Source organism: Quercus robur, chromosome 2, assembly GCF_932294415.1.
Source record: "Quercus robur chromosome 2, dhQueRobu3.1, whole genome shotgun sequence".
Classification (NCBI taxonomy): Eukaryota; Viridiplantae; Streptophyta; class Magnoliopsida; order Fagales; family Fagaceae; genus Quercus; species Quercus robur.
Genome location: NC_065535.1, coordinates 87,858,475 through 87,880,169, shown reverse-complemented (window position 1 = coordinate 87,880,169; position 21,695 = coordinate 87,858,475). Strand labels below are relative to the sequence as shown.

General features: G+C 37.4%; 1 protein-coding gene across 1 annotated transcript; it reads right to left on the bottom strand.

Moving 5' to 3' along the window:
* Nucleotides 1-2,843: 2,843 nt before the first annotated feature.
* LOC126715629 (leucine aminopeptidase 1-like) lies at nucleotides 2,844-9,123 on the bottom strand. The gene is made up of 10 exons (XM_050416333.1): nucleotides 8,838-9,123; nucleotides 7,804-8,218; nucleotides 7,507-7,701; nucleotides 6,942-7,167; nucleotides 6,421-6,547; nucleotides 6,188-6,283; nucleotides 4,761-4,838; nucleotides 4,171-4,231; nucleotides 3,580-3,767; nucleotides 2,844-3,264 (listed from the first exon to the last, which is right to left on the bottom strand). The coding sequence occupies exons 1-10, from the start codon at nucleotides 9,063-9,065 to the stop codon at nucleotides 3,136-3,138; spliced, it is 1,743 nt and encodes a 580-aa protein (XP_050272290.1). The 5' UTR covers nucleotides 9,066-9,123; the 3' UTR covers nucleotides 2,844-3,135.
* Between the last annotated feature and the right edge of the window lie 12,572 nt (nucleotides 9,124-21,695).

Genomic DNA, 21,695 nt, shown 5'->3' with positions numbered 1-21,695 from the left:
ATGAAATTTTAACTCTCACTACCTAAAAAATAAGATCACTCACCTGTTAATTTTCAAATTGTTTTATTCACTTATAAATTAAATTCTCAAAATAAAAATTATATATATATATAATAAAAACACTGATTTTTTTTTTTTGCTTAAAAAAAAAAAAAAAAAAAAAATCTCATCAGACGCGCGTATGATGAGGCTAATAATGATAACGTTTCTTCTTCTTCTTCTTTTTGAAAGAATAATGATAATGTTTTTTAATTACATCTAAAGACTAAATCCAATAAACGAACATGATTTTGTCATTTAAGATTCCTTTAGTTGTGACTAAAACAACACCATCACTTCAACACCAAACTATCTAACTTGTCTTCTTTTGATCAAAGGTGGAAGATTCATTGAATCAAATAGTTTGCTTTCAATGTCTCTTTTTATTATATATGTGTTTTCTTTGATCACGTTAACATACATAATTCATGTCATTACAAGACAAGATTAAATCTTGCCAATGTACGCAACCACATACCAAACATGTACTAGAATATTATGAAAAGTCGAGATACTATACACCAAATTACCAATCTTGCTAAGTGTTGTATTATGGTAAAAAACCATATATGGTTCAAACATTATTTTTCCTTGTGATTATGATTTTTATTTTTGACAATTGTCTTTGTGGATTTGTTGGAAGAATGAACAATTTTAAATAGGCTTGTAGTATGATGAGTCACCTGTCCTTCTCTCATTTCTCCTATGTTCAACCCACCTACCCAAGAATCAGGGAAAAAAATCAAGGATTATTCATGAGCATTATATTTAAATTTTAACACTATGTTTGAGAGCTTATAAAAGAAATAAATAATAATTATTATTATTATTATTTTTTTTGAGTAGAAGAATGAAATAAATATGATTGAACTGTTTGTACATTTTTTTTAATGAACATTTGTCATGTTTTACTATAATATCAACAATAATATAAATAAATAAATGGAAACTCTCTTATTTGGATTTTTGAAAATAAATAATTTTGGTGGAAAGTAACTTTATTTGGGAGTTTAATGAAAGTAAAATTTTCAGTAATAACATTATTATTATGTATTTTCTTCAGGAAAAAATTGGATATTATTGAGACTTTAGATAAAATTTTATTGAAATATATTTCATTTCCCTCCCATTCCTTTTAATTTTGAAGTGATTAAAAAAGTGAGTGTGTGAGTGAAATGATGAAACAATTAAAATGACAAAAGATGTATGAGAGAGAGAGAGAGAGAGAGAGAGAGAGAGAGAGAGAGAGAGAGATTATTTGTCATATTTTATTATAATAGTAACCAATAACATTAAGAGATGGAAAGGCATAGAATGAAAAAGAATCTTTTAATATTAACATGACAATTATGTATTTTCTTTAATAAAAATAGGGATATATCCATTTAGAAAAAGAATGGATAGCATGGAGACTAGACATTAAAATATACGCAATTCTCTCCAATTCCTTCTAATTTTGAAGATATTAAGAAATGAGTTTGAGAGGGAAATGATGTAACTATTAAAATGACAAAAGACGTATATTCTAGAGAGAGATATTGTCCACTTTCAAGAAACATGTAATCATTATTGTCACACACAAAAATTGTTTTTAATTTATCTTCATGAGGATGTATTTCTTTAAACAAGATGTTTTAAACAGGATATTAACATTAGAATCCAAACCACATCACATGTAAAAGAATTCAAAGGAACAAATTCAAATGAGTAATGCTCTCTTCTCAAAAAATAAAAGAGTAATGCTCAAAACACACTTCTTTTTAACAAGTTGAAACTTAAATAATATCACTTTCATGTAAATCCAATACTAACACCACTTTTATTAATATCCAATCATGTCATACCATTCCAATTTTCTGCCTCTGGACTTGTTGAATTCTAATTCAAATATACTTGCACCATCACTACATTGAAAGACCTTACAAACAAGCGAATGATTCGTGTGCCCCAAAAGAGTGGACTGATTATGACGAGTAAGCAAATTTGACATATTTTCTATTTTTATTGTTTGCTAGTTAAACTCAACTTATTTTTGAAATACTAATTATTGTTACACATGCTAAGGTATACATCGATGAAAACATTCCAACTGAAATCGTGTTCTCAAAACACGATTTCAATTATAATTATGAAAATCACGTTTTACGATTTCACAATTATAATTAAAATCATGTTTTCAAAACATGATTTTAGCCACCACCACAGTGTAACTCCACATCAATAAAAGTAAGCCACCTAATTAAATAATATAACATAAACTTAAAAAGTTATGTCACAAAATTAATTTTGGTATTAGGCAACTTGTTTTTATTGACTTGGGAGTATCGCATTAGCTATACCCCACCACAGTATAACTCCACATCAATAAAAGTAAGCCACCTAATTAAATAATATAACATAAACTTAAAAAGTTATGTCACAAAATTAATTTTGGTATTGGGCAACTTGTTTTTATTGACTTGGGAGTATCGCATTAGCTATACCCTAGGAGTATCTAATAATTACTTAGTGAAATAAAGCCAAATCTTATCTAGCCAAACCTTATTAAAGCCTTCCCAACCAACTCCCATTTACACAAAGAACACACCACCTATTTGAGAAGAAAGCACGTTTTGAGACAGGTATACCAAGTTAACAATGTAACAAGCCAATAAGTGAATGCCATATGATTGAATACTCTTGTCAAAGTTGATCCGATCAACCTCTCACATAGTATTAACTTATTGGCTTGTTATATGAGAAATATGGCATGCCTCTCTTACACGAGATACTTTCTCCAAATTGAGACCAGAAGAAAATAGATAAACCAAAAAAAATCATAAGGACTAGTAGACTTTTTTTAAAGGACTGAGAGACATTTAAAAACACCATTTCAGTTGAAATTCTAGTTTTAAAGTTTCTCTAACAAGCTCAAACAAGACCATGCCTTCCACTCATGACTTCTTAACTCCTCCAACATATTTATTCATATGAATAGAAACACCACCAAGGATGCTATGTGACATTGTTCTTTTTTTTGATAGGTGATAGGTGACATTGTTCTTCCTCTCCTCCCTTGATGTATATGAGATCCCAACAGAATGCTTCAATCTTTATCTAAGAAGAGTTCTTCAAAACCCACTCGACCAAAGTAGAAATGCCAAATCCTGTCGCAGCGCGTTTCTTATCATTCCAAACTGGGCCTGCTAAGTCAATATGCATCCATTGAACCTTCTCATCAACAAACTGCAAAAGCACGACTCAAAGTTTCAGAAATCCATAGCAACTACAATTGAAGAGGACTTTACTAGAAGCGAGTCAAAATAAGAGCAGCAACTAACTCTGCTGCCCCAATCACCCAATACTCCACCCCTTCCCTCTCCCTCCCTCCCTTTCCTCCAAGGTTTATAAAAATTAAAAATAAAAACACTACAAATATTAAAGAGAGGCAAAAAATTCAGATAGAGAAGAAAGAGACCCTGAAAAGCATGGATTACAATTAAAACAAGTCACTGAACAACTCATATCAAGCAAAAAAAAAAAGTAATGACGATCATATACCTGCTTCAAGAAGAGAGCAGCAGTGATAGCACCACCCGGACGACCACCAGTGTTGACCATATCAGCTACTCCTGATTTCATCGACTCCCAATAACTTTCTTCCAAAGGCAACCTCCAAAGTTTCTCCCCACTGGCCTCTGAAGCTGCAATTACCTCCTTGGCCAGGTCATCACTGGGTGTAAAGATACCTAAAAGAAAAAGAACAAAGGTTTGCCATCAACAAAATTACTGGTATTCGAGAGTTTAGCAGATATGTGAAAGACTGAATGTGGCAAGTAAGAAGCCACTAATCAATAGGCTTGAACAAATTGCAAACATAAAATGTTTTCACCCCATTCCATGAAAACCACACAGGACTGCCAGTGTACTAACTATTTCTTAAAAATTACAGTTAACTAAATTTCAAAAATGTGCCTTTCCTCCCCTTGTTCTCTCTCTTACACCACCACATGCATAACCCTAACCTGTACTCAACTTGTCCTTGGTCTTTACTGATTTGTATGCAATACAATTTTGTATGGTTCTCAGAACTTGAATCCCAGCAGGATATAAAACTCAAATAAACAGTTCAACACCACGATATGTAGATACCTGCAATTGAGGGACCAAGAGCAACTACACAAGCCCCAGTTAAAGTTGCCAAGTCAACTATCTGTAGAACAATTAATAAGTGTGAGCACAGATTCTAAACTCATATAAACATCTTTAAAAGATTGAAACTCTTTCAAGGAAAAAAATAAGTTAAAAGAACAAGGTGAAGCATGACAGTATGTCCTCTATTTCTGGACCCAATTCCCCAACAGCAGATATACTTTAATTTGAATTTTAAAGGGTTATATAAGTAATACAACTGACTCTAGATTACATAAACACTGCGAATGTGTTATGAAGCACAGCATATCTATGGCCAATATCATTCAGAAGTTTGATTCTCAATCTCATTTTCTACAATAAAAATTAGAGGAAAGTGAACCACTGCTTCTAGCCCTTTGAAATCAAATGAGGACATTTCACTGATCAACCAGCAAACAAATAGAAGTTCCAATATTTTGTGCTAACTTTATATTGAGAGAGAGGAAGAAGAAGAAGAAGAAGAAGAATATATATATATATATCAGGATCCATTATAATTTTTAAAAATATCAAAGATACATAGATATGGCCCTTCATTTAAGTATTACCTTCTCAACACCTTGGTTACAAGCATATACCAAAGCATCTGCCAATGTAAGTCTGCCCTCAGCATCGGTGTTATTAACCTGCAGTAGAGATTGAAATGACAAAAAAAAAACTCAGTTTGAAGATATAAATGCAGAACCTCAGCAATTAAACCACTAACAGTGCCCTTGAGGGGGAACAAAAACCAATAATATTCCAAAAAATGGCTAACTTTGTTTGATACCAAATGTATGATGTAAACAGCAATAATACAACCCTAATCAAAATGCATATATTTATGTAAGACACTATGGGGATGTTGAGAAAAGATATATTTTATATCCCAGAGGGGCTATAACAGACCAGAAAGTTCAATGAATATCTATATATACTGAACAGTTCATGCTGTTATCATTATGGTTGTTCAAACAAAAAGGAATTCATCTCAAGTATGCCATTGAAAATCAAGCCTCCTATGCTCATTACATCATAGTAATTCAACAAAGAACTAGATCTGTCCAACATAATTCAATAATTGGAAATTTAACAATCTCTTGAAGCAAGATTTGAATCATTTATAATATAAAAAGAACTGGAAAATAATCTGCTAGTCCATATGCAGTCTGTAATTGCATTTTACATTGGAAAACAAAATACAATATGGCAAAACAAGATAAGTTTCAAGGGGAAGGAAGGCTGGCATGTAACCAATGACCAGACCCAACCTAAATGTAATTTTATTTTATCTATATTACTATGCTCCAAATATCTTTATGGTGCATTTCAGAAAACTATATAATGCATTGAAATCATTTTAATATTATGTAGTGATGGGTTTGGACACTCTTAAATATTGAACTGCACAGTCATGTTTTATATACAAATTCATCACCGTGAATGAGGCTATTATAGAAAATGATAATTATTGCCAACTCCAACAGTGAAAATTAGTATAAAGGAAATTCAAGAAATCCTAAAACTGGTCTTAAAACGTCAAATGTTAGAAGTGAATTTTCTTATTGGTTCCCATAAACTATGAAAAATATAAGAAAAGATAATGGAGCCATCCAATTTAAATTGAACATCCAAACACATACGCTCATAAATTTTCATTATTTTTTATTGAGTTCAACCTCCTGTGATTGTGGACCCAATTGAGTTTAAACCAGGTTGACTATTGCATTTGCTACCCAACAAGAGCATAAATGCACTGAACTAAAAACACAAGCATCTAATTGAAAATATTTCACTAGGACCCACCAGAAGAATGGATAAAGGACTTGAAGCTGAAGTTTATCTTTGAAAAATAAAATATAAAAATATATATATAACATGGTTTAAGACACCTTGGGTATATTTTAAAATACATCTTAATATGACACAATCCTAAAAGTCAATCAAAACTCTTACTACTATTGCATGACCTCTTCACAAGACAAAGAATCCATACCTCAATGGTCTTTCCATTTGATGCTGTTACAATATCTCCAGGTCTCATGCCGGTTCCACTTATCATGTTCTCACAAGCCGCCACAATGAAATGAACCTGCATATACAAGACACCTTTACTCAGACAGAAGAAATATATTAAAGGATTCAACTACTCAAAGTAGGAGTACAAAATGATCAATCAGGGCAATTTTCATTGCATCACATAAGAACAAAAAAAATCAAATTGATGACCTCTACTCCGGAAGGTTTAATTTGACCGATAGCTTTTGCTGCACCTAGAACTGCTGCTGAACCCCCCATATCAAATTTCATGAGCTCAATGGAACAGCCTGGTCCTGTCTTGATGTTGTAGCCACCACTAATAAGATAAAAAGATAAATTTCAATAATTCATGTAAACTGAGAGCCAGCAACAATAAAAAAACAACACAGAAATTTTTTTTATCTTTCCCTAAGCAAATCCCACATCCATCACCATTAGGAAAGCAATTGCAATAAAAAGAATAAATATAAAATCAACCTTGTAATTGACATGTACATAGCAATAAGAGAAAGGAGTGGCTCACTAGTTGGTAGGTAATACCCAAGACATATCAACAATTTAATAAATCATATAACTCAATTTCAATCTTAATGTAGGCATCAGACATTGAACATCCCAAAAATATAGGCAATGAATTCCCATTCTTTCCTCTTTGATCAAGTGATAACTGAACTAGTAAAAACTCCTTGGTAGTGAAAACATATATGCACCTGTCAAAGGTCAACCCTTTTCCAACTAATGCCAACTTGACTTTGGCAGGTCCACCTGGAGGTTTGTAGCACAAATGTATGAAGTGAGGAGGATTTGCAGAGGCTGCAGCTACGCCCAGATATGACCCCATCTTCAATTCTTTGCATTGCTCAGCATTTAAAATTTTAGCAGAAAAAACATCACTGTACAAGGAGGCAATCTTTGAAGCCTCTTCTGCGAGCACCGCTGAAGTATAAAAGTCATTGCATACAATTAATACCAAAAATGTTCAGGTAATAAACACCAACAGATAAAACAAAATACTAGCAGACAAAATAAAACTTTTAAACATCATACCTATTAATGTGTCTCACATATAAGATAATCAATAACTGCCTAACATATTACAGTAGGATATAGGAATGAGGGCCAAGAGGAAAGAGCCTTGTAGCTCAATGGCATAACCTATTCTCTTTATTAAGAGAACCAAGGTTCAAATCCCCCCTCCTCCATTGTACTATAAAATTATATATTAAAAAAAAAAGAAGGAATAAGGGATTATTAAAAAATGCAAGTCATACGAACCAGGTGTGAGTACATTGGCAGGCGAATTCACAAGCTCTCGTCCAAAAATTACTGCAGAAGAAACAGCTTCTGCAAACTTGAGCTTCTTTTCCAGTTCAGGTCCAGTTCCAAGACCAAGAATATCCACAGACTTTAGAGCTGGTTTCTTTGACTCTGATTTATATCTATTGTCTTCATATAACCCCAGCACAGTTCCTAGGACAATTCAATCATTTGACCATGTTTAGCCAAATTTTACCACATATATGTCAACAAGAAAATTATGAATTAGAACTCCTTAGACCTTAAAATAAGTACCAGATGCTATTGCCGTAGCTGAGTTAAGCTTTGATTCAGCAGAGAGCCCCTCGGAAGAGGCCAGCACAATAGCAACATCACTTGCTTGAGTAGACTTTGCTGCTGCTGCAACGGCCTCACCAAGACCCCGAAAAGCAGCTGGAGTTGAAGCAGACTGTCCAAGCCCAATCAAGCCAACCCTTTTTGAGCCAAGACCCGGAAGCCTAAGAACTGTCGATTGGCCAGCCTTTCCAGTAAAGTCCTCCTCTGAAGAGGCTTCAGCCAACAAACCACCCAACTGAGAGTCCAACTTCTTCAAAATTGAATTCTGAAACTTTGAGTTCTCATCCTTTGCCAAGTCTTTCTCAGTGACACCCACTGCAAGTATGTCTCCCTTCCATTCCGTCACATCAATATCTTTCGCAGCAAAAGAGATCTTTCAGGAGTTTTCACAAACACGCAGAAAAAATGTGTTCAGTATTCAGAAAAAAACTGTATTCACAAAATCAATATTCTAGTATTCAATCAAATGTTATGTCCACGATGAATTTATCACATAAATAACTGTGTTCAGTATTCAGATACAGAAAAAACCAATTCTTTATACCATCTGTCCCATCAAGTTCAATCAGATAATTCAATAACTGTGATTCCTTCACACATATCGGAGAAAAAATAATGTGTATATAAAGATTTATATATAATCCCATCAACAAAGATAAAGTCTTTATGGTTATCAATCAGATAATTCAAAAAATGTGACTCTATAACACATAGTAAAGAAATAATAATTTGGATAGAAAGATATAGACATAACCCATTAACAAAGATCAAATCTTTATGAACATTAACCACAAAATCCATCAAAATTGTTAAAAACAGAAGCACAAACAGTGAAAAGTCTAGTGGGCTCAAACAGAGAAACCCATCAACCAGAATCACAAATGTCCACAAAGGCACAAACTTTAGCCAAGAAACTCAATCCAAAAGCCAAAATATTAAACAAAATGAAAAACTAATAATGGGTTTTCAGAGAGAGAGAGAGAGAGAGAGACCTTAGGGGCTTCGATGCCAGCAGGGTAAGTGAGGCCGAGATTGGCCTGAGCGAGAGTGTGAGCCATGAGTCTACCTTTGCGAGAGCAAAAGGGTGTAACAGCTAAAGAAAATCGAAGAAATGGTGAAGAAGACCTTAGTTTAGTGAAAAGTAAGGAGGTAGTAGAAGAAGAATATCGAGGAGACGAAGCTATGAGTGTGGAGGCTACGGATACAACAATGGCAGCCATTTTTGGGTGTGTGAGCCTCTATCTATTTATCATGAACCCTCAAAGGAATAAGAGACCTGTCACTGTGACTCGGTGGGCCGAATATGCTGCGTAAGTTGGGTTGACATATCCAACAAGAATGGAACACCTGCCAAACGAGGTGTCTCATGCGTACACAGATGTTGTAAGGGTATTGATTTAAAAAAAAATTATATAAATTTTTTATAAGAAAAAAAAGTTGATAATTTTTTATATATTCTTAAAAATAGTTTATTAATAAATATTTTAAGAATATCAGTTAAATAAACCCATATATCATATATGTGATGAGGACAGTGCTGACTTTATGATTTTTTTTTATAAAGGGTCAATAAGAAGATGAATTTTACCACCTATGAGGATTTTTTTTACAAATTTGTCCATAGTACGTACTAAAAATAAAATAAAAGATGAGAAGTGTTATGTTTTGCCCATCTTTAACAGAGAGCAACAATCTACCACTTAAGATTTGTTATAAAAATATTGTGAATATAACATTTCTTATAAAAGATAAATTGTAAGTTCAATTGGCATATTGTTTCTTAATACAATGAACATACCAATTATTGTTGCTAAGATTAAATTTTAGAAATTATCTATTGTTTCTAAATACAATAAAGATATTAATTAGTGTTGTTAATTGAATTGCAAGCAAAATCTAAATATAATCAAATTTTATCTATTAGTTTATTTCTAATTTGTTAAGACCTAAATGGGCTTTTTCCTGAGGTTTAAGACGAACAAATTTTTACTTTTGTTATTGTGCTTACTTCCCCCTCCCCCCCCCCCCCCCCCCCTCTCCCAAAATTTCAGATCAAATTAGTTTGTTATTAGGCTTTTTCTTGTGTTTGAAAATACCAAGATATTGTTAAGAGAATCATATTTAAGCTTATTTTAACTAGTTTTAAAAATATTTATTTTAGGTTTAAAGTGTTCAAATTTTTATTTTAGGATGGCCAAATCAAGGGGTTCAAATACATTGCTTAGCGCCGCCCCTGAACAAGGAAATGAAACTACAATTTTTACTACATAAAACTTGTAACTTTTTACGATTCAACTACCTTATAAATGAATGTTGAAACTGTTTTTTTAGGTAATTAATGATAAATCAGTTTGTAAGCTAGATTTTGTATTTAGAGTAACATGAACTTTGTTCACAAAAAAGGAGTAACATGAACCTTCTAATAATAACCATAAGATATTTGTTTTTAATATCCACAGGACCACACCATTAGTCATATGTATCATCCCTCATGCATATGCATGTGCATTAAATTTTAGGGTAAATTTCATTAACATATTATGAGATTTTGACTGACGCCAATAATGTTTAAAACTTTTCAAAATTTACCAATTTGTTCCCTATAGCCAACTTAGTCCCTAAATACTATAAAACCAGTTAATCATTTTTCTCAACTATCTTAAGGATTAAGTTGGTTTTAGGAACCAAATTAATCAGTTTTGAAAAGTCTTTGACTCGATTGGCATTAACCCAAACCTCGGAGTATGCTAATAGAATTTACCCTAGATTTTATAAAGTATTCTCACAAATGCTTCTAGAGGCTAGAACATTAGTCAAGAAGAATAAAACAAATTCCATCTATTCATATATAAAAAAAAAAAAAATTCCATCTATATTGAGAAACAGAAAAGTAGCAAAAGTTAATAAAAAGTTTGAATATCTAAAAAAAGCGGCATTGAAAATTCCACCTTAACGGTTGCCCTTGAGGTACTTAAAAATGGGATTCAACCCTTTTCTAAATTATAAAATGAATCCATTTTAAAGACAAAACATCTTCTTTTTTCCCTTAAGGATAACTCATATATTTCATATCTCATATGTATAGAATAATTATTGTTGCCATGGAAAGTGAAAGTAGAGTAAACTTTATTCGATATATATATATATATATATATATATTTTTTTTTTAATAATTTGAATCCGTGCTTTATTTAACTTTGTTAAAGCATTTGTTCCCATAGTATAAATGAGCTTAAGGTCACTTGCCAACTACAACTAGAGGAAAAAAGCTTTGATTCCTCGTTGGATTTGATAGCCATGTGTCATCATAGCAAAAATGAACAAATAAAAGTGAACAAATGGTACCCAAAGTAGGTTTAGACGCATAACCTTACTTGCTTATATATAATAATTAATCCTACTTAGGATTTCTTTTTTGTTGCTAAATCCTTGGTGCTGTGGCATGAAATGAAACAAAATGCTATGTTGCAATTCTTTTACTTTTCGTATATCTGATACAAAAACCTTTAATTTTCAAAGTGTAGATGTGTAATATTTGTTTTTTGTTATTGATGATGTCAAAAAATCAGCAGTTGAGTTACTCGTCTCTATAGATGAACGAAGTTGGGTTGTTTACGTCTCCAATGTGAAACCTGCAATAAGACTTGAAATGAAATGAGGCACATTGGTGTGGTGTTTGTCAAAAACACTTCGATGGTTAAGTCAGAAAAATAAAAGGTTTTTAGAGAGAAATAGACTTGGAGTGGTTTTTGGATGAATTTTTGTGTGTACCTTTAGATTCTGTTGTTTCTTTCTTTTATATCGGGGGTGTTTTTCGTTCTTTGCCCACATGATGTTAGGGGAGTCAAAAACCAAGACTCGACTTTAGGCTTGGAACATGGCCCAAAGGCTATCAGTGAAGTGTGAAAGGCTAATTTTGCTTAAGGTCTAGGTTGCATCCAACAAAAATTATAATAAGGCCGCAAAAATACCTCCTGCAAAGATAAGCTAGTACAAAGGATGGCCCACCACAACAAGTGCTTAAATAATTGTCTAGCGGTAAGCAAGAGAAACGTCCAAGGGTAGATATTTGGAAAATCAATAATTGTATTTGCATAGTAAAAATTATGCATTTCTTCCATAGTTGGTTAATATAAAAGTTGGTCCATTATGACAAGTACACAAGAGGAAAAATGGTCTACCAGTGAGTATGACAGACCTTTAATGGTAACGTCTGATTAGTCAATAAATGTATTTACATGATAAAAATCATATAGTTTCTTTATTATTATCAAGCTATCATGAAGGAAAACTTCCATAGTATTCAAAACATTATGACTTTCATCATAATAACAATAAACAAAAATTAAAGGCTTCATAATTACAAGTAAAAGAGGAAAAATATGATGGAAATGTTGAACTAAGATTCTTGGAGAATATATATGTGCGGCACCGAGACCCCAAAGCCCATACCGGCCTTGAGCCCAAGCCCATACAGGCCCTAGGCCCAGGCCCATACCGGCCTTGGGCGCAGGCCCAGCGGAAAGGTCCAGTTACCCTACGCCCTTCTTGAAACTGACTTAATGTAAAAACAAGTTTTGGGTTTTGAGTTTCAAGAGGCGATCGGTTAAACTTTCCCGGGCAAGCAAATGAGCCGTGTCCGGGAAAATCATGATATGCACGGGAAACTGAGTTGCCGAACATAATCGATCAAGCTGGAACCAAGTTCCAAGGCCATAAATGCTGCACCGCCCTCTCACCTAAACATCCACTTTAACCAGATAATATTGGACCTTCAGTAGCACTAACGGTGGCTGTAATCATAATCTCTCCACTAACCTTGGCTATAAATAGAAGAAATTTGGGAGAAGAAGGGGTTCAAAAAAACTGGGAGAAAACAGTCAAGTGAGAAAGAATAAACTGAGTGTTGCTTTGAGTCTCTCTGCCGAGAACGACCCAAAGTAGGAAATCCTCAAACCCACTACAAATAAATTGTGAGCCCAAGTAATTTAAGGCCCAGAAGTCTCACTTGGTTCTTACAATATATGTGTGGCATGATTGAGGTAGTATAAGCTGTTTTGAGTGAGTGGGTATGTAAGCTTGTGATGGTATGATAGAGTTAATGTTAAGGCTAAGGCTTTAATGGGTAAAGAGTTGTTTGTGACTGATTAGGAAGCATTTATAGGCTGTGAATATGCAGAAAAAGAAAGGGAATGTCTGAGAGTAAGTGAGTGTGTGTTAAGGGTAATGATTTATGAGCTTGGGGAGATTTGAACCATAAGCAAAGTGACAAGAAAATCAGAAATTTCAGAGGGGTTTGGTGTCTATTTTAAGGTGTTGGGATTTTTTGAGAAGATGGGATGTGATGTTTATGGGTAAGTGTATATGAGCACTTATGGACTAAAGGCTAGTTTCCGAACTAAAGGACTGACTTATAGGCTGAAAATAGCATGATGGGTGAGGAATTTTATGATAAGATTTGTTGTCCTCCATGAGATGATGGTAGTTCCCTTTTATAGTGAAGCGTAAGAGATTGATTAGCAAAAGTCCAAAAACGTAGGACTGAGCAAGACAACAGACTTAATTATCTTAGGATTTGGCCTAAAATGGAAGATTTGCTTTTAGGGTTGTTTTGCTTCTTTGGGCAATGTCACACATGAGTAAAAATTAGCATAATCTTACATTAAATGCTAAGAATTCTGAGATTGTGTTTAGCCAATAGGATTAAGGCAGGTATTAAGGAGGAATCCTAGTATTACAACTGAAATTTAAACCCTAGGAAGTAGGATTCAACACCCCAACCTAGGTGACAAAATTTAAGTCCATTTCAAAGGGTTCCGCTGGAGATCCCTTTATGCCCTCCAAATCACATATTCCCAAATTTTCCCTTTTAGGATTCATGATCTTGGTTCATGAACGAATTACGTACATTTTTAGTAATAAAATAAACTATTTGGTTGAGAACTTCATGAGCTTGGAGGTCTTAGTTATGGCTTCCTTGAGTTGTGACCAAAACTTGGAGAAGAATGGTATCTATTGCCTATTAGCCTTTAGGTGTCAACCTCTGGTACTGTTCACGTCAAAGTTGGCAATGGGACAAGTGGCCAACTCCTAATTCGGTTTGGGAGCTTGGTTGCTTCTTGAGGTGACCTTCAGCAGAAAGTATAACTGAATGGAGTTCTTCAGTGGGGTCAGTTTGCACACATTGGCTGTTTTGGCTAAGATTTCATGTTGGGCTTGGCCATGGGTGCTAAGTATTTTGGTGGGCCTCTGACTTGGTGGTTCTCTCCACTTGGGCCTATCCTTTTGCTTTCTCATAGTGAGCCCTACAAAATGGACAAAGCTACCAAATATTGCCATGGATTTTTATTCCACATGGGCTTTAGTTGTTAGTAGAAATTAAATGAATCAATGAGCTTTAATAAATATTTATGATAGGTTCTGGATATTAATTTCCATGGGCTTTAAATAACAACTTGTATAGTTTCTCATAATTTTTGCTATGGATTACTTTGTAAATAATATTTTCTTTGGGACTTTTTAAATAATGACCTCCAATATTTTCTTGAGAATAATATTTACCGCGGATTTTAAATAGAGGCAATATCCATGGGTTTCAAATAAAATATGGTAACAACCACTATAATGGAATAATGTGATATTCTCATGAGTTTTTCTATAGATAATCATAATGGGTATGTAGGATAAATAATTATCATGAGTTTTGGAAATAAATATTATGAATATTGTGATATAAGATAAATAATGACTTTGAGTTTTGTGCACACCCAATATATCTTTAACGGTCTCAACCTATATTTGGGCTCACAACTTACTTGTATAGCGGATTTTGAGTTTCCTACTATGGGCAGTCCCTTTGCTCAGAGACCCAATTGCACGCTTTAGTTTTCGCGAACTCCTTTATTTTTCCTTCTTGGATTGCACTCTTTACTATTGATATCAATACTCTTTACCCTCTCCTTTCTCTCCAAAATTGCTAACCCCCCCACTTCTCACTCTATCCTCCTATGTATAGCTTGAGAGAAGTGAAGGTGTTATGATTACTCTCATTCGTGTGAATAGGGGTCCAATTCCATCAGTTCTAAGTGGATGTTCTGTTGGGAATAGTGGTAATGGCATTGGAACTGGTTCCTACCTCCAAAAGGCTGTTTGGCAGCGATATTCCCCAAGGCAATACTAGGCCGCCGAGACCTTGTATCCTCTAGCAATCACATTCTCGACCAAGTTAAAGTTGATCGGGAGGAACTCACTTTTGACGTTCAGGACAGAATGATCTTATTATAGTTTTTGGGCTCAGATTGGGCCTCAAGGTGTGTTCAGGTCAAGGTCATAGGTCATTGGGAACAAGGTCATATATTGTATCACAAGGCTAGGGCCCAAGGCCTAACGGGTCGGGGGGCCTACCCCGTGCGGCACCACAAGGCTAAGGTCCTAGGAACAATGGGCCTGGGGCCTAGTCCAGTACAATAGCCCCCCCTTAATTTGTATCCGGATCTCGAGAACGAATCAAGGATGACAAGTGCCAGAGACCTCTCGGGAAGTTCAGGTGTCAGTTACTGAACGAATAGGATGGTCATTAATGCGCTCTCAAAAGGGGCGTTATGCCAGGCTATCAGGATTAACCGCCATCATAACCTGACGGTTCGTGAACTGAGGCTGCACGTGTGGGGGTTATAAAAAGAATTCAGAAAGGTTTTCCCACCTCTCCACTCCATTAAATGCTCCCATCCTATAAATTGTCCCTGTTCCTTCTTCAAATCACTTTTTTCTTCCCTAATCTTCGAAATTTCTCTCTGTCGAGCATTCTTCTCCTGTGCATAAATTCTTCAATCAAGATCACTCATTCCTAGAGCCCACAGTAAGTTTCTCTACTCCTTCCTCTTCATTCAATTTTTTTTTCTTTTGGCTTTAGAGTTTAAGAATGGGATTTTCCCATCTTCTGTCTACTGAGGCGTCTTTAGCTAACTTTAGAGAGGTTTTTAACATCCTTGGGGGATATGGATGTGGCTTATTGTCACGAGACGACATCGCTCTCCATCGACGTTCTAGGTCCAACACAGTGTTTTTTTTTTTCCTTTGATGGCTATCCTAAAGGGAGGGGTTAGGTTTCCCGTGGACCCTTTTTTACTTAGTACCCTTAGGTTTTATGGTTTGTGTCCTAATCAACTTCCTCCCAATTTTTACTGAGTAGTGAGTTGTGTCAGTAGATTAAATAGGATTACGGGTTACAATTAAACCACCATGACATTAACTTTATGTACAGTTTTGGTGGCAATCTTAAGTCTAACTATTACTTAAAGGCTAGGGATGTATGGGTACGGCTCATTTCATGCCTTCCCGATTCTAACAGAAACTCAGCGGGGGAATACGTTCGGGTGAGCAGTAACTGGCTTGCCGATGAGTTCCCCTGCCCACTTTCACCACGCAAAGTTGGTCGGTACCGAGCACTTTTAATTCTTTTACTCGTGTTTTTCTTGTGATTGTTTTGCTCAAACAGACACTAACCAGTTTTTATATTATTTTGGTAGAGTAGTGCACGTGAGGGACTTGAACTTCGTGCTCTGGTCTGAAATATCCATTAACTCTGACAGCCACTCCGAGCGTCACACCTTATACTTGGCTATGTTCCCGTTCACACAACTTAGTAGCCTTTCGGGCAAGTTTTGCTGGTGGACAACCCCTTGTTGTCGTATATAGACATGCGGCACGCCAACCTTCTTCCCCCCCAGCTAACTGTTGGCGAAGCTTAGGACTTTGGCCCCCGGTTCACTAGTGTGGAGTCTCTTGTACCGGTAAGGGACACCTCAGCTTATCTCGTATCTCAAAGCCGTAGAGTCCACGCACCTGTTGGAGAGCCTGAAGCTCCGGTTCAAGTAGCCGAGCCAACAGTGGCCGAGTTAGTTAATTCCTCGGAAGTGGAGGCTGGTCAAGGTGAAGAGATGGTGACCAAGCATATAATGACCATTGACTGGTTTTTACCTGACACCTACCTTGCGGCTCAGCCACAACAGCCCCAAGGCAGGGATCAGACTCCTCCTCCCCCTGCTAACAGTACCAGAAAAAGGCAACGCACTGTTGAATAGCCACCTAGGGTTCCAAGTGACGCTCCTTTAAGGACCCCTCCCAGGGTATCCGATGGGATCACGATGTAGGAGCCAACTAAAGGCCCTAGACCAACTACCCAGGTCGGGACCGGCATCCTCTTCTTGGCTCGAGGTGGGTTGGCAGACCACCTTTAGACTCGGTAACGAGCCTCTGTCGATGTTTGCCAGTGTAAGGACATGGGTACTGGGCAAAGCGGGGCGGGTTGTCCAGAGCTTGGTGCAGGGCCTCCTATTGCCTGAGGATGTTCACTTCTTCTTAAGTAGGACCGAAGAATCACTAGCTAAGCAACTATAGTGGCATACCATAGCGGTAACTTTCTATCCTGTCTTTTTCCATTTGTTTTAATGCATGTGTATTCCCTTTGCCTTCATACTTGTCATTGTTGTGTTATTAGGCCGCGTAGCTGACCTACATCATTGACGAAAGGTTAAAGGAGATTGCCGAGGATGCCGAACGGGAGAAGGCCCGAAAAGACGTTGTGGTGGCCATGGCGAAGGAGAAGGGCAAAGCTACTGAGGCCACCAAGAAGAAGGCACAGTCTGCCGAGAAAGCCCGGTTAGTGGTGGAGAAAAAGTTGACAGAGATGGAGGTTAAGCTGGGGGGCATGAAGCTCAAATTGGCAGAGGTAGAAAGCTTAAACTTGGCCCATGTCAATGAGATCGTTGACCTTAAAGCGCCCATCGAAACTTGTGAGGAAAAGTGGTATAATGAAGGCTTCGCGGATGCTGAAAACTCTATGGAGCCCATTGTCCATCAAGCCCGACATCATGGCTTCGGGAAGGGGTGGCTGGTAGCCTTACAAGTAATAAGAGTGGCTGAAGATTCCCCACTGAGGAATCCTAAGCAAATCCCATACCCGGCTTCTCCTCCCTCCGTTCAGAGTCAAGTCGGTGCCGCTGACGAGCAGGATACCCCCAGCATGAGGGAGCTGGTGCATACGATTGACACCCACGTGGAGATGGCCGAGGATGTACAAGCCTAGCCACTTCTCGCCGATCAGCCAACTGAGGACGCACTAGAACGGCCAGCCAAGGACGCAGTCCAACTCCCGCCCACTGATCCTTCAGTCTGATATTTGAATTTTAGCCTGTCTTTGTCTTTTACTTTCCTTGTGTTTAACTTTTCCTTTTATTTACTTGGTTTTCCCACAGTCACCGGGTTGTGGTGACAGAACAATGGTTTAACTTTTATTTCCGTTTGCTTTATTTGATTAGTCACCCAGATATAGTGACTGAACATTTACTTTAGCTATATTTATAAATGATTATCACATTGTCACTAAGTTATTTTTTCTGTCGTGCTTTGTCTTTTCATTCCTAATGACCGGGTAGCCTAATTAAGGCTTATCTCTGACCGGTGATAAAGACTACTCTTTCACTTTTCTTCGAACTAAAAGAGGTTTGTTGTATCTAAAAAAACTTAGCACCAAGCTCGCGCCCACTCGACAATAAAGATTGAATTTGATGCATACTTGTGTATTTAATGAAAATGAATGTTAGGCTTCCATTCTTAAGGAAACTAGGTGTTAGGTTTCCATCTATTAAGTGAATGGGCCTAGCCGAGAACGAGATTTTCATCGTTAGGTAATATTTACTATAAGGTTTCCACTTGCCTAGTAATTAGGATTGAACTGGGAAATAGGTTTTTGCCCTTAGAATAATTTGATGTAAGATTTCCATCTGCTCGGTGATTAGGATTGAACCAAGAGCAGGTTTCAGCCCTTTGAATAGTTTGATGTAAGGTTTCCACCTACTCAGTAATTAGGATCGAACCGGGAGCAGCCTTTAGCCTTTAGAATAATTTGATGTAAGGTCTCCACCTACTCGGTGATTAGGATCGAACCGGGAGCAGGTTTCAGCCCTTAGAATAGTTTGATGTAAGGTCTCCACTTGCTTGGTGATTAGGATCAAACTGGGAGCAGGCTGAGGCCCTTAGAATAATTTGATGTAAGGTCTTCACTTGCTCGATGATTAGGATCGAACCAAAAGCAGGCTTAAACCCTTAGAATAATTTGATGTAAGGTCTCCACCTGCTTAGTGATTAGGATCGAATTGGGAGTAGGTTTTAGTCCTTAGAATAATTTGATGTAAAGTTTCCACCTGCTCGGTGATTAGGATCGAACTGGGAGTAGGTTTTTGCCCTTAGAATAATTTGATGTAAGGTTTCCACTTGCTCAGTGATTAGGATCAAACTAGGAGCAAGCTTCAACCCTTAGAATAATTTTATGTAAGGTTTCCACCTGCTCGGTGATTAGGATCGAATCGGGAGCAAGCTTCAGCCCTTAGAATAATTTGATGTAAGGTTTCCACCTGCTCGGTGATTAGGATCGAACTGGGAGCAGTCATCAGCCCTTAGAACAATTTGAGATTTAATTGCCTCCGCGTTTGTTGACTGGGGTTAAAAAGTTAATAATGATGGAGCCAAAAGTATGAATACACCTGCTGTAGTGACCCAAAAAGGGGGTCTTGCATTCCATGGAATCCCACATCGCCTAGGGAAGCACATGAGAATGTGTTTATAAGGAATGACCTCCCTTTAATGTGTAGATGCCTTTTCCCCCATTGCTGTGTGTTTTTGGGGAGAACAAAACCGTGAGGGGTATGAGGCCCCAAAGCGAATCCCACATCGCCTAGAGAAGCATATGGAAATGTGTTTATAAGGAATAACCTCCCTTCAATGTGTAGAGGCTTTTTCCCCCACTGCTGTGTGCTTTGGGGGAGAACAAAACCGTGAGGGGTATGTGATCCCAAAGCGGACAATATCTACACAGGTGGGAAGGCGGGGTCATTACACCTGCATGGACAAACATTGCTCTTATATTACTTAATATTGTACACATATGACATTATACTCAACCCATACTCATGCGCACTGATGGTTAGTGGTAAAACTTCTTCAAATTGTGAACTTTCCATGACTGGAGAAGTGGTCTTTCGTCCATGTCTTCTAGATAGTATGCTTCCGTGCCAGCAATGGCGGTAATTCTATAAGGCCCTTCCCAGGTCGGGGCTAACTTTCCTACACTAACGTCTCGCGTATTTCCTACCGCTTTTCAAAGTACCAAGTCTCCAACACTGAATTCCCTCCTCTTCACATCCCTGTTATACCTCCGGGCAAGCTTCTATTGGTAACTCCGCTAGCTATATGGTAGCCAATTCCCGGCACTCTTTTAACCAATACAGATGCTTCACCATTAATTCATCGTTCTCGGTAGGGACAAATCCTGCAACCCGAGCACTACACATATTCACCTCGGCCGGTATGACTGCTTCTACTCCATAGATAAGGGAAAATAGAGTTTCTCTCATGGATCTTCTGGGAGTCGTCTGGTATGCCCACAAAATGCTGGGCAGCTCCTCAGCCCACCTATTCTTAGCGCCCTTCAATCTTTTCTTTAATTTACTTACGATTGCTTTGTTGGTGGCCTCAGCTTGACCATTACTCTGCAGATATGCCGGGGTGGAATACCTGTTTTTGATACTGAGATCGTTGCAGAATTTGCAAAAGGCTTTGCTATCAAACTACAACCCGTTGTCAGATACTAGGGACTCCGGCATCCCAAATCTTGTTACTATGTTCCTCCACACGAACTTCTTAACATCTATGTCCCGAATATTAGCTAATGCCTTAGTCTTTGCCCACTTAGTGAAGTAATCCACGGCCACTAAAACAAACTTGTGATTACCCGTTGCCCAGGGGAATGGACTAACAATGTCTAGCCCCCACTATGCAAAGGGCCATGGGCTACTAACGAGGTTCAAACTCCTTACTGGCTGATGGATCAACGGGGCATGCTTTTGACATTGTTCGCACTTCCATACATATTCAGCAGCATCCTTCTGCATTTGTGGCCACCAAAATCCCTAGGTCATTGCTTGGTGTGCCAATGAGTGTCCCCCAACATGATTGCCACACACCCCCTCATGGAGTTCAGTTAAGAGCTCAGCTTACGATCTGCTGATTACCAGTACCGAGCAGCAACCTTACGCACCCTATCAGCTTCTTTTTCGTCATCCGACACTCGACTTTCGGCCAAAAAGTCAATGATCAGGTCAATCCAACACGGCTCGAATGTTGCCACCACTGAGACACCTACCCTTGCATTTATACTTGGTTTTGCCACCAACTTCACTTTAATTAACCGAGGTACCTCCTCGGTCAGTGATGACACTAAAGTGGCTAGAGAGTCCGCATGTCGATTCTGTCCCTTGGCCATTTGAATCACTTTTGCCTTCAAAAACTAGTTCATAACCTGCCTTACCACCCACAAGTACTCCATCATTCAGGGATCCCTAGTTTCAAAACTACCCTGCACCTGGTTAACCACCAACCAGGAATCTGAATAAACCTCAACTTCCCGAGCACCCATATCCTGAACAACTTTCAATCCAGCAAGCAAGGCTTCATACTCGGCTTCGTTATTGGAAGCCTTAAAATCCAACCTAAAAGAATGTTTTAATCTTATCCCTTCTAGAGTAATGATGACAATTTCGGCCCCAATTCCTATGGCGCTAGATGCAACGTCTACATACACCTTCCACGGGTGAACCTCCACATGACAAACTACTTCCATCTCCCTCATCGGGGAAAACTCCATGACAAAATTGGCAAAAACCTAACCCTTCACTAAACTTCTTGGTCTGTACCTAATGTCAAAGGAGCCTAGCTGAGTTTCCCCCTTAGCTATTCTGCCCGTAAAGTCAGATCTCTTCACTAATGACTGCAAAGGATATTCGGTTAATACA